The sequence below is a fragment of the Myotis yumanensis genome, unplaced genomic scaffold (genome assembly GCF_028538775.1).
Source record: "Myotis yumanensis isolate MYYU_CA2020_CCGP unplaced genomic scaffold, mMyoYum1.0.hap1 SCAF_6, whole genome shotgun sequence".
Classification (NCBI taxonomy): Eukaryota; Metazoa; Chordata; class Mammalia; order Chiroptera; family Vespertilionidae; genus Myotis; species Myotis yumanensis.
The window spans coordinates 95,442,338-95,457,035 of record NW_027223757.1 but is presented as its reverse complement, the minus strand read 5'-3'; the positions used below and the strand labels follow the sequence as shown (position 1 = coordinate 95,457,035).

Genomic DNA, 14,698 nt, shown 5'->3' with positions numbered 1-14,698 from the left:
TCTTCCTGACATTGTGCTTGCATCATGTTTGAATGGTTTGTTTCTTTCTTTCACTCTTTCAGAAAAGGGTGACCAGGAAGAAAGCAAGTCCCTTACAGGTATTTCACTTTGCACTTACTCCCTTTCATGTTTTTATTTTCCATTTGTTTTGAACTCTCAAAGATCATCTTCCTTACTCCACCACACACATGTACATCATATTTTTCAGGTATTGGTAAGATTTCCATATATGTTTACCTTCTTCATTTGTTACTCAGTTTCCCCCATTATTATCTCTCTGATGGTCCTGTCCTTGCAATGTATGAAAATATTTCCTTTCTGAAAAGAATATTTTAGCAATTACTTTACTGCAAAATACTGCTATTTTTACGGTGTCTGTTCTTAAAGTTTTGTCCAATATAGCACCAGACCATACAATGAAGACCGCCCCCAACACACCCCACTCCAGGCAAACAAAGTAGACCACTCACCGTACTTCATCCCTGCCTAGCCATTACTGCCATTTATTACTTCATCTCCCTTCCCTCTGAATTGCTTATGATAAACTTTGTTCAGGCATGATTTAAAATCAGGGTCACATGCTATAAAGTTATGTATGAATCAGTTGACCAAACATTTTGGATAGAGGTACCCATTAACCTTATCTGCATAATCAATAGGAGCAGTAATACAAGATTCTATAAATCCTTGTTTTTAGCGGTTTTATTTTTTTTTTCATTTTAAATATATTTTATTGATTTTTCACAGAGAAGAAAGGGTAGGGCTCAAGAGTTGGAAACATCAATGAGAGAGAAACATCAATTAGCTGTCTCCTGCACACCTCCCCTGGGGATGTTCCCACAACCAAGTTACATGCTCTTGACCGGAATTGACCTTGGGACCCTTCAGTCTGCAGGCTGACGTATCCACTGAGCCAAACCAGTTAGGGCTGTTTGTGGCAGTTTTATATGGCCAGCTACCACAGTTGAAGAACTGACTATATAATGAGAGAAGATTCCATATGCAATGAGTGTATTTGACCCCTCCACTGTCCTGGAAACATGTTCTAGGCTCTGATGTCATTCATTGACAAAGTGTGACTTTAAGGACCACTATATCACCTCCCTGGTGATCATATTACCCATTGCACAGATAATGTATACAATAGTTTCTAGCCTTTTCCTTTCCAATTACATGAAATGTTTTTTTATTCTATTGCATTTCTTTAGCTTCGGTATTAATTCGCAACATTGCAAGAGATTTTTTTATGTTTGAAATAGTATGTTAAATCTTAAGGAAAGTTTATGTGAGATGTATCTTTAGCTCAGAATTGTGTATTTGGATGACATAAAAAGCTATTTGTCATAGCATAATTCCCAAAGGTTTTTTCATGGAGGCCTGAAAGAATCATTAAAGGATATAAATCATTTATATCCTTTATTCTAACATTATATTTCAATTGTGTTTTGGTTTAGACATACAATGGAATTTGGGAAGAGAGTTCCTAATGATCATGAGCAGGATTCATGTGATGACTGATATGGATACAGGTGTTGATAGCAGGCTGCTTTTACTATATACAGGCTTCTGCATCACACTTTAAGTACCTGCCTCAGATATGTGCACTTATGCCATTTAGTCTGAAAAAGTGGAAGATAGATATAGTTTGTCACAGAGGAAGTGTTCCCTTTTCAACTCTCAAGGACCATCTTCCTTAATCCACCACACACACGTACATCATTTTTTTCAGGTATTGGTAAGATTTCAACATATATTGATCATCTTCATTTGTTACTGGGTTTCCCCAATTATTATTTCTCAGGTGGTCCTGTCTTTGCAATGTATGAAAATATTTCGTTTCTGGCATGAAAATTTTAGTAATGACTTCACTGCAAAATGTGGCTGTTTTTCAAGTGTCTGCTCTGAAAGTTCTGTCTGATATAGCTCCAGGCCATACAACGCAGACCTCCCATCATCCTCTTCTGCAGCCAAACAATGTAGATCTTAGCCCTCCTCATTCCCACCCAGCCAATACTGCAATTTACTACTTCATCGCCCTTTCCTCGGAATTGCTTATGGTATACTTTATTCAGGCATTAGTTAAAATCAGGTTCATATACAATAAAGTTATGACTGAACCATGAGACAAAACATTGAGGATAAAGGTACCCATTAATCTGATCTGCATAACCAATAGGAGCAGTAGTTCAGGATTCTAATTTGTGGCAGTTTTATATGGCCAGCTACCACAATAGAAGAACTGACCATATACATTTAACCACAAACAGAGGTCTTATTAAAATAAAAACCTTCTTCTTGTGGCTAATATCCCATTGTATATAGGTACCACTTCTCCTTTATCCAACCACGTATGGATGGACAGTGGGCTTGCTTCCACGTCCTGTCCACTGTGACTAATGCTACAGTGAACATAGGAGTGCATATATCATTGGGAAGATATATTTTTTCAGGTTGTGGGGCATAGGTATCCATCGAAGGTGTTGCTAGGTTATATGGAATCCCTATGCTTCATGTTTGAGGAACCTCCATACTGTTTTCCCGAGGGGCTGTACCAGTTCACATTCCCACCAGCAGTAAATGAGGCTTCCCTTTCCTCCACAACCTCTGCAACACTTGTTATTACTAGTCTTGTTGATAACTGCCACTCTAACAGGTGTGAGGTGATATCTCCTGGTAGGTTTAATTTCCAATTCCCAATTTGCTAGTCATATTGAGGATTTTTAAAATAGCTCCTGTCCGCTTGTATATACTTGGGCAATGAAATACTGCCATTTGCGACAACAGGGATGGATCTTGGGAAAATTGTGCTGAGCAGACAAAGCCAAGAAACATACGATTATACTCGTACAAGGCATATGGAACTGAAATCACAAAATGAGCACACAACTCAATCAAACGAACCTCACAGAGACAGGAAAGCATGGAGCAGACAGAGGATACTCAGTGGCATGCGGGTGGGTGTGTGGGGACAGGTGTGCTGGAAAGATTAACCAAAGAACATAAATGCGTATATTCATAGCCCCTGGACCCAGAAAATAGTGTCTTGAAGGCCTGTTGTGGGGCGGTGGAAGAAGGGTCTAGGCGGGCAATAGGACAAAAAAAGGACATCTGAAATACTCTCAGAAATAAAGAGTAAAACAAAACAGTCATAATAGACACATAGGGAAGGGGTGGGTAGCACAGGATAAAGGAGGTGAAATATATGGCCAAGGAACAAGATTTGACTTTGGGTGGTAAGCCCACAATGTCATAAGCAGGTGATGTATCATAGCACTGCACTGTTAGTTCCACATAATTTTATTAACCAACATCATACCAAAATTTAATTTTCAAAAATTTTAAAAGAACTATAGAGAGACAATATAAATAATAAACACTTTATAATATCAAAAGGGATTATAAAAATCTTTAAGGTAATTACCTGAATTTACATTCACATAATTTCTTCAATTCAGAGAATTCATTCATTTTTCCCTGTTTAATCACCTCAATTGTGAGCATTCAGTCTCAATCTATGTGTAGACAAGTGTGCATGCATCTGTGTACATAAGTATTAGCATTTGTTTTGTATCTGCAAATGAAGATGAAGTTTACATAAGTAGCTTTCAATATTATTGAACTTTTTGTTTCTCATATAATTTGCATTAATTTTTTCTCTGTTATTTTATTAATTTATTTTCATGTTTCTTATTCATTATGGTATTAAATATGTGCCCTTATCGCCATATTGCCCCCCATTCCCTCATTTGTTATTCCTTTCCTTTTTTCAGATAAAATTCTGTAGATATTGCGTAAATTTTCTCCACTATCTCTTTACTCCCAAACACCTTAAAGTGACTGCTTTCTGATGTGTACAACATTTCCTGCCTTTTTATTGATTGGACAATTCATTACTTTGCAATTGTCCTAGATGCCTACTAACCGGACCCAGAATTCGTCCAGAAATTTTGGTTCAATATTGTCCAACTCAATCAATTTTTCAACTATATATAAGATACAACAGGGCTATTGTAAATATGAGACATATCAACAGACACGTTCAAAAGTACGTAAAGGTTGATATAATCAGAGAATTATAATATACTCTTAAAATTGTTTTATTAATTATGATATTATTTAGCAAACAACTATACATTTATTTTTCCGCCATAATATATTTAGTCCCAAAGAAATTTTAATAGAGAGCAACCCACCAAATATTACAAAATCTTCAAATTAAATTAGGAATGTTTCGTAAGATAACTAACAGAACTGTACTTCTAAATTTTTTATTGCTTAATTCACGATATTCAGACCTTTCCTCCCTTTTAATTTTGGAACAATTATCTCAGAGCAAATGAGAGCTTTCAGCCACTGTGTCTACATGTGTGTTTTGCATGTTACTCTGCAACATGAAAGGCTGGATGTTCTGTGCATGTTGTAGAAGAAATTGAATTTTATTCATATTTGTTTCCCATGATATTTACAATTTCACTTTTATTTTACAGAAATACTTCAGGAGAATCGTCGTAAGTTGTTTCTGACAATCCTTAATTGCCCAACCTTTAAAAACAATGTGATGTCTTAGCATTATCTGCTTCTTCCCTCCTGACATTCATTGCTCACCTTTTATTTGAAAGTCTACTCTTTTTTCCACAATTATTTTTGTCTGTATCCTTCTCACATGTAAAGTTCCATCTATTTATTTTCCATGACTTCCGTCCTTCCTAGTTTCTTCCCTTTTCCATTTCATACTTGACCTTCCCTTTAAGCTTTTGCATTTTCTGCTCTCCAGAATCCTGCCATATTTACTGTGAATTTTGTGAGGTGAAGAGGATTGTGCTAACAGGCACATGATTTCCACTCTTTATATACTGTAGGTAAAATACCCATTAAAGAAGGACCTCTGGCATTTTTTACTAGTTGAGGGTCCTATTTTAAGTAAACTGAGCAATGAGAGAAGATTCCATATGCAGTGAGTACATTTGACCCCTCCACTGTCCTGGAAACATGTTCTAGGCTCTGATGTCATTCAATGACAAAGTGTGATTTAAGGACCACTATATCACCTCCCTGGTGATCATATGACCCATTGCACAGATAATTTATACGATAGTTTGTAGCCTTTTCCTTTCCAATTACATTAAATGTTCTTTATTCTTTTGCATTTTATTAGCTTAGGTATTAATTCCCAGCATTGCAAGAGATTTCTTCATGTTTGAAAAAGTATGTTACATCTTAAGGAAAGTTCATGTGAGATGTATCTTTAGCTCAGAATTGTGTATTTGGATGACATAAGAAGCTATTTGTCATAGCACAATTTCCAAAGGTTTTTTCATGGAGGCCTGATAGAATCATTAAACGCTTTATGTCCTTTTTTCTAATATTATATTACATTATGTTTTAGTTTAAACATACAATGGAATTTGGGAAGAGAGTTCCTTATGATCATGAGCAGGATTCATGTGATGACTGATATAGATACAGGTGTTGATCGCAGGGTGCACTTGTGATATACAGGCATCACACTTTAAGGGCCTGCCGCAGGCATGTGCACTTATGCCATTGAGTCTGAAAAAGTGGAAGATAGATATAGTTTGTCACAGAGGAAGTGTTCCTTTTTCAACTCTCAAGGATCATCTTCCTTACTCCACCACACACACGTACAACATTTTTTTCAGGTATTGGTAAGATTTCAACATATTTTCATCATCTTCATTTGTTACTGGGTTTCCCCTATTATTATTTCTCAGGAGGTGCTTTCCTTGCAATGTATGAAAATATTTCGTTTCTGACATGAAAATATTAGTAATGACTTCACTGCAAAATGTGGCTGTTTTTAAAGTGTCTGCTCTGAAAGTTGTGTTCAATATAGCTCCAGGCCATACAATGCAGACCTCTCCTCCTACTGGTCTGCAGCCATACAATGTAGAACTTCCCTTCTTCATCCCCACCCAGCCTTTACTGCAATTTAATACTTCCCCTCCCTTCCCTCTCAATAGCTTATGGTAAAGTTTATTCATGCATGAGTTAAAATCAGGCTCACATACAATAAAGTTATGTATGAACCATGAGACCAAACATTGAGGATAGAGGAACCCATTCACCTAATCTGCATAACCAATAGGAGCAGTAGTTCAAGATTCTATGAATCATACTTTGTGGCAGTTTTATATGGCCAGCTCCCACAATAGAAGAACTGACCATATACATTTAACCGCAACCAGAGATCTTATTGAAATAAAAACCTTATTCTTGTGGCTGAGTAATATCCCATTGTATATAGGTACCACTTCTCCTATATCCGAGCGTGTATGGATGGACACTGGGCTTGCTTCCATGTCCTGTCCACTGTGACTAATGCTACAGTGAACATAGGAGTGCATATATCATTGGGAAGATATATTTTTTTCAGGTTGTGGGGCATAGGTATCCATAGAAGGTGTTGCTGGGTTATATGGGATCCCTATGCTTCATGTTTGAGGAACCTCCATACTGTTTTCCCCAGTGGCTGTACCCCACCACATTCCCACCAGCAGTAAATGAGGCTTCCCTTTCCTCCACAACCTCTGCAACACTTGTTATTACTAGTCTTGTTGATAACTGCCACTCTAACAGGTGTGAGGTGGTATCTCCTGGTAGGTTTGATTTGCATTTCCCTAATCGTCAATGCATTTCAGGATCTTTTCAAATACCTGCTGGCCATCTGTGTCATCCTGGGCAATGAAATACTGCCTTTTGGGACAACAGGGATGGATCTTGGGAATATTATACTGAGCAGACAAAGCCAAGAAACATATGTTTTTACTCATCCGTGGAACTGAAAGCACAAAAGGAGCACACAAGTCAATCAAAAAAAATCCTCACATAGACAGGAAAGCATGGAACAGTCTGAGGATTCTCACAGGCATGCGGGTGGGGGTGTGGGGACAGGTGGCCTGGAAAGATTAACCAAAGAACTTAAATGCATATATACATAGCCAATGGACCCAGGAAATAGTGTCTTGAAGACCTGTTGTGGGGTGGTGGAAGAATGGACTAGAGGGGCAACATTACAACAAAAAGGACATCTGTAATACTCTCAAAATTAAAGCGTAAAATAAAACAGTAATAATAGACACACAGGGATATAGTGGGTAGGACAGGATAAAGGAGGTGAAATATAAGGCCAAGGAACAACATTTGATTTTGGGTGGTAAGCCCACAAGGTCCTACGCAGGTGATGTGTCATAGCACTGCACTGTTAGTTCCACATAATTTTATTAACCAACATCATCCCAATAAATTTAATTTTCAAAAATTTAAAAAGAATCATAGAGATACAATAATAATAATAAACACTAAATAACCTCAAAGGGGATCATAAAAATTTTAAGGTAATTACCTGAATTAACATTCACATAATTTCCTCAATTCAGAGAATTCTTTCATTTTTCCCTGTTTAGTCACCTCAATTGTGAGCTTTCAGTCTCTTTCTACTTTCAGACAAGTGTGCATGCATCTATGTATATATGTATGAGAATTTGTTTTGTATCTGCAACTGAAGTTTAAGTTTACATAAGTAGCTTTTAATATTTTTGAATTTTTTGTTTCTCATATAATTTGCATTAATTTTTTCTCTTTAATTTATTTCATTTCTTTTCATAATTTTTATTCATTATGTTATTAAATATGTGCCCTTATCGCCATATTGCCCCCCATTCCCTCATTAGTTATTCCTTTCCATTTTTCAGATAAAATTCTGAAGATATTGCGTAAATTTTCTCCAATATCTCTTTACTTCCAAACACCTTAAAGTGACTGCTTTCTGATGGGTCCAACATTTCCTGCCTTTTTATGGATTGGACAATTCATTACTTTACAACTGTCCTAGATGCCTACTAACCGGACCCAGAATTCGTCCAGAAAATCTGGTTCAATATTGTCCAACTCAATCAATTTTTCAACTATATGTAAGATACAACAGGGCTATTGTAAATATGCGACATAACAACAGGCAGGTTCAAAATACGTTAAGGTTGAGATAATCAGACAATAATAATATTCTCTTAATATTTTTATTTATTAATTATATCATTTACCAAACAACTTTACATTTACTTTTGTCCCCCACCATAATATATTTAGTCCCAAAGAACTTTTAATAGAGAGCAACCCCCCCAAAATTATAAAATCTTCAAATTAAATTAGGAAAGTTTTATTAGGTAACTAACAGAACTCTATTTCTAATTTTTTTTTTTTGCTTAATTCACTATATTCAGACCTTTCCTTCTTTTTAATTTTGGAACAATTACCTCTGAGCAAATGAGAGCTTTCAGCCACTGTTCCTACATGTGTGTGTTGCATCTTACTCTGCAACATGAAAGGCTGGATGTTCTGTGCATGTTGTAGAAGAAATTGAATTTTATTCATATTTGTTTTCCATGATATTTACAATTTCACTTTTATTTTTCAGGAAAACTTCGGGAAAAACGTCGTAAGTTATTTCTGACAATCCTCAATTGCCAAATCTTTAAAAACAATGTGATGTCTTAGCTTTATCTGCCTTTTCCCGTCTTGACATTCATTACTCACCTTTTTTTTGAAAGTCTGCTCTTTTTTCCTCAACTATTCTGTCTGTATCCTTCTCACATGTAAAGTTCCATCTTTTTATTTTCCATAACTTCCATCCTTACCAGTTTCTTCCCTTTTCTATGTCATACCTGTGCTTCCATACAAACATTGGCATTTTGCGCTTTCCAGAAACTTGCCATATTTACTGTGAATCTTCTGAGGTGAAAAGGGTGGTGCGAACAGGCACAGGATGTCTACTCTATATATTCTGTCTGTAAAATACTCATTAAAGTAGGAGCTCAGCCGTCTTTTACAAGTTGAGGGACCCATCTTAAGTAAACTGAGCAATGAGAGAAGATTCCCAATGTGATGAGTGCAGCTGCTCCCTCTGTTTTGCTACCAGACATTTTCTAAGTTCTCATGTCATTCGTTGATGGAGTGTCACCTTAAGGCCCACTCTTTCACCTCCGCGGTGACCTATGGCACATTGCACAGATAATTCATATAATATTTTCTGGCTTTTTTTCCCAATTACATTAAATGTTCTTTATACTTTTGCATGTTTATTCACTCAGGTATTGATTCACAACATTGCAGAAGATTTTTTATTTTCGCAAAAGGATGTTACATCTTAAGGAAAGTTTTTGTGAGATGTATCTTTAGCTCAGAATTGTCTATGTGGATGACGTGAGAACCTGTTTGTCAGAGCATGATCCCCTAAGGTTTATTCATGGAGCCCTGATAGAATCATTCAACGTGTTATTTCCTCGTTTTCTGATGTTATATTTCAATTATGTTTTAGTTTAGAAGCACAGTGGAATTTGGGCAGAGAGCTCCTTATGTTCATAAGCAAGATTCATGTAATGACTGATAAGGACACAGGTGTTGATAGCAGGGTGCTTTTACTATATACAGGCTTCTGCATCACACTGTCAGTACCTGCCTCAGGAATGTGCACTTTTGACACTTTAGTTTCAAAGAGTGGAAGGCCCAAAGCAAGACCAAAGATTGATATAGTTTATCCCAGAGGAATTTATCCGATAGGTCTGTCATACTTCCCTTTGCCATCTCATTCCTTTAGCACTGATGGGTATGGAGGTGGACGTGACACTGGTTCTTATTGGTTACATGGCCTTAGGATCCTTTGGCTGCACTTCTTAGAATGTGGGCCAGTTTCAATCCAAGAATAAGCAACAGAACTGTTTCAAATTAGGATCCTCTTCTCTTCCTGACATTGTGCTTGCATCATGTTTGAATGGTTTGTTTCTTTCTTTCACTCTTTCAGAAAAGGGTGACCAGGAAGAAAGCAAGTCCCTTACAGGTATTTCACTTTGCACTTACTCCCTTTCATGTTTTTATTTTCCATTTGTTTTGAACTCTCAAAGATCATCTTCCTTACTCCACCACACACATGTACATCATATTTTTCAGGTATTGGTAAGATTTCCATATATGTTTACCTTCTTCATTTGTTACTCAGTTTCCCCCCATTATTATCTCTCTGATGGTCCTGTCCTTGCAATGTATGAAAATATTTCCTTTCTGAAAAGAATATTTTAGCAATTACTTTACTGCAAAATACTGCTATTTTTACGGTGTCTGTTCTTAAAGTTTTGTCCAATATAGCACCAGACCATACAATGAAGACCGCCCCCAACACACCCCACTCCAGGCAAACAAAGTAGACCACTCACCGTACTTCATCCCTGCCTAGCCATTACTGCCATTTATTACTTCATCTCCCTTCCCTCTGAATTGCTTATGATAAACTTTGTTCAGGCATGATTTAAAATCAGGGTCACATGCTATAAAGTTATGTATGAATCAGTTGACCAAACATTTTGGATAGAGGTACCCATTAACCTTATCTGCATAATCAATAGGAGCAGTAATACAAGATTCTATAAATCCTTGTTTTTAGCGGTTTTATTTTTTTTTTTCATTTTAAATATATTTTATTGATTTTTCACAGAGAAGAAAGGGTAGGGCTCAAGAGTTGGAAACATCAATGAGAGAGAAACATCAATTAGCTGTCTCCTGCACACCTCCCCTGGGGATGTTCCCACAACCAAGTTACATGCTCTTGACCGGAATTGACCTTGGGACCCTTCAGTCTGCAGGCTGACGTATCCACTGAGCCAAACCAGTTAGGGCTGTTTGTGGCAGTTTTATATGGCCAGCTACCACAGTTGAAGAACTGACTATATAATGAGAGAAGATTCCATATGCAATGAGTGTATTTGACCCCTCCACTGTCCTGGAAACATGTTCTAGGCTCTGATGTCATTCATTGACAAAGTGTGACTTTAAGGACCACTATATCACCTCCCTGGTGATCATATTACCCATTGCACAGATAATGTATACAATAGTTTCTAGCCTTTTCCTTTCCAATTACATGAAATGTTTTTTTATTCTATTGCATTTCTTTAGCTTCGGTATTAATTCGCAACATTGCAAGAGATTTTTTTATGTTTGAAATAGTATGTTAAATCTTAAGGAAAGTTTATGTGAGATGTATCTTTAGCTCAGAATTGTGTATTTGGATGACATAAAAAGCTATTTGTCATAGCATAATTCCCAAAGGTTTTTTCATGGAGGCCTGAAAGAATCATTAAAGGATATAAATCATTTATATCCTTTATTCTAACATTATATTTCAATTGTGTTTTGGTTTAGACATACAATGGAATTTGGGAAGAGAGTTCCTAATGATCATGAGCAGGATTCATGTGATGACTGATATGGATACAGGTGTTGATAGCAGGCTGCTTTTACTATATACAGGCTTCTGCATCACACTTTAAGTACCTGCCTCAGATATGTGCACTTATGCCATTTAGTCTGAAAAAGTGGAAGATAGATATAGTTTGTCACAGAGGAAGTGTTCCCTTTTCAACTCTCAAGGACCATCTTCCTTAATCCACCACACACACGTACATCATTTTTTTCAGGTATTGGTAAGATTTCAACATATATTGATCATCTTCATTTGTTACTGGGTTTCCCCAATTATTATTTCTCAGGTGGTCCTGTCTTTGCAATGTATGAAAATATTTCGTTTCTGGCATGAAAATTTTAGTAATGACTTCACTGCAAAATGTGGCTGTTTTTCAAGTGTCTGCTCTGAAAGTTCTGTCTGATATAGCTCCAGGCCATACAACGCAGACCTCCCATCATCCTCTTCTGCAGCCAAACAATGTAGATCTTAGCCCTCCTCATTCCCACCCCAGCCAATACTGCAATTTACTACTTCATCGCCCTTTCCTCGGAATTGCTTATGGTATACTTTATTCAGGCATTAGTTAAAATCAGGTTCATATACAATAAAGTTATGACTGAACCATGAGACAAAACATTGAGGATAAAGGTACCCATTAATCTGATCTGCATAACCAATAGGAGCAGTAGTTCAGGATTCTAATTTGTGGCAGTTTTATATGGCCAGCTACCACAATAGAAGAACTGACCATATACATTTAACCACAAACAGAGGTCTTATTAAAATAAAAACCTTCTTCTTGTGGCTAATATCCCATTGTATATAGGTACCACTTCTCCTTTATCCAACCACGTATGGATGGACAGTGGGCTTGCTTCCACGTCCTGTCCACTGTGACTAATGCTACAGTGAACATAGGAGTGCATATATCATTGGGAAGATATATTTTTTCAGGTTGTGGGGCATAGGTATCCATCGAAGGTGTTGCTAGGTTATATGGAATCCCTATGCTTCATGTTTGAGGAACCTCCATACTGTTTTCCCGAGGGGCTGTACCAGTTCACATTCCCACCAGCAGTAAATGAGGCTTCCCTTTCCTCCACAACCTCTGCAACACTTGTTATTACTAGTCTTGTTGATAACTGCCACTCTAACAGGTGTGAGGTGATATCTCCTGGTAGGTTTAATTTTCCAATTCCCAATTTGCTAGTCATATTGAGGATTTTTAAAATAGCTCCTGTCCGCTTGTATATACTTGGGCAATGAAATACTGCCATTTGCGACAACAGGGATGGATCTTGGGAAAATTGTGCTGAGCAGACAAAGCCAAGAAACATACGATTATACTCGTACAAGGCATATGGAACTGAAATCACAAAATGAGCACACAACTCAATCAAACGAACCTCACAGAGACAGGAAAGCATGGAGCAGACAGAGGATACTCAGTGGCATGCGGGTGGGTGTGTGGGGACAGGTGTGCTGGAAAGATTAACCAAAGAACATAAATGCGTATATTCATAGCCCCTGGACCCAGAAAATAGTGTCTTGAAGGCCTGTTGTGGGGCGGTGGAAGAAGGGTCTAGGCGGGCAATAGGACAAAAAAAGGACATCTGAAATACTCTCAGAAATAAAGAGTAAAACAAAACAGTCATAATAGACACATAGGGAAGGGGTGGGTAGCACAGGATAAAGGAGGTGAAATATATGGCCAAGGAACAAGATTTGACTTTGGGTGGTAAGCCCACAATGTCATAAGCAGGTGATGTATCATAGCACTGCACTGTTAGTTCCACATAATTTTATTAACCAACATCATACCAAAATTTAATTTTCAAAAATTTTAAAAGAACTATAGAGAGACAATATAAATAATAAACACTTTATAATATCAAAAGGGATTATAAAAATCTTTAAGGTAATTACCTGAATTTACATTCACATAATTTCTTCAATTCAGAGAATTCATTCATTTTTCCCTGTTTAATCACCTCAATTGTGAGCATTCAGTCTCAATCTATGTGTAGACAAGTGTGCATGCATCTGTGTACATAAGTATTAGCATTTGTTTTGTATCTGCAAATGAAGATGAAGTTTACATAAGTAGCTTTCAATATTATTGAACTTTTTGTTTCTCATATAATTTGCATTAATTTTTTCTCTGTTATTTTATTAATTTATTTTCATGTTTCTTATTCATTATGGTATTAAATATGTGCCCTTATCGCCATATTGCCCCCCATTCCCTCATTTGTTATTCCTTTCCTTTTTTCAGATAAAATTCTGTAGATATTGCGTAAATTTTCTCCACTATCTCTTTACTCCCAAACACCTTAAAGTGACTGCTTTCTGATGTGTACAACATTTCCTGCCTTTTTATTGATTGGACAATTCATTACTTTGCAATTGTCCTAGATGCCTACTAACCGGACCCAGAATTCGTCCAGAAATTTTGGTTCAATATTGTCCAACTCAATCAATTTTTCAACTATATATAAGATACAACAGGGCTATTGTAAATATGAGACATATCAACAGACACGTTCAAAAGTACGTAAAGGTTGATATAATCAGAGAATTATAATATACTCTTAAAATTGTTTTATTAATTATGATATTATTTAGCAAACAACTATACATTTATTTTTCCGCCATAATATATTTAGTCCCAAAGAAATTTTAATAGAGAGCAACCCACCAAATATTACAAAATCTTCAAATTAAATTAGGAATGTTTCGTAAGATAACTAACAGAACTGTACTTCTAAATTTTTTATTGCTTAATTCACGATATTCAGACCTTTCCTCCCTTTTAATTTTGGAACAATTATCTCAGAGCAAATGAGAGCTTTCAGCCACTGTGTCTACATGTGTGTTTTGCATGTTACTCTGCAACATGAAAGGCTGGATGTTCTGTGCATGTTGTAGAAGAAATTGAATTTTATTCATATTTGTTTCCCATGATATTTACAATTTCACTTTTATTTTACAGAAATACTTCAGGAGAATCGTCGTAAGTTGTTTCTGACAATCCTTAATTGCCCAACCTTTAAAAACAATGTGATGTCTTAGCATTATCTGCTTCTTCCCTCCTGACATTCATTGCTCACCTTTTATTTGAAAGTCTACTCTTTTTTCCACAATTATTTTTGTCTGTATCCTTCTCACATGTAAAGTTCCATCTATTTATTTTCCATGACTTCCGTCCTTCCTAGTTTCTTCCCTTTTCCATTTCATACTTGACCTTCCCTTTAAGCTTTTGCATTTTCTGCTCTCCAGAATCCTGCCATATTTACTGTGAATTTTGTGAGGTGAAGAGGATTGTGCTAACAGGCACATGATTTCCACTCTTTATATACTGTAGGTAAAATACCCATTAAAGAAGGACCTCTGGCATTTTTTACTAGTTGAGGGTCCTATTTTAAGTAAACTGAGCAATGAGAG

The 14,698-nt window shown here is 36.5% G+C and overlaps 1 protein-coding gene across 1 annotated transcript in view; it reads left to right on the top strand.

Annotated features, from left to right (window-relative positions):
* The window catches only part of LOC139012957 (golgin subfamily A member 6-like protein 26), a 105,022-nt gene extending 90,696 nt beyond the window's left edge, over positions 1-14,326 (top strand). Inside the window, exons 16-20 of the mRNA XM_070419143.1 lie at positions 63-98; positions 4,488-4,508; positions 8,435-8,455; positions 9,818-9,853; positions 14,247-14,326. Coding sequence (XP_070275244.1) covers positions 63-98; positions 4,488-4,508; positions 8,435-8,455; positions 9,818-9,853; positions 14,247-14,326 — 194 coding nt within the window. The remainder of the gene's footprint in view (positions 1-62; positions 99-4,487; positions 4,509-8,434; positions 8,456-9,817; positions 9,854-14,246) is intronic.
* The last annotated feature ends 372 nt before the right edge of the window (positions 14,327-14,698 follow it).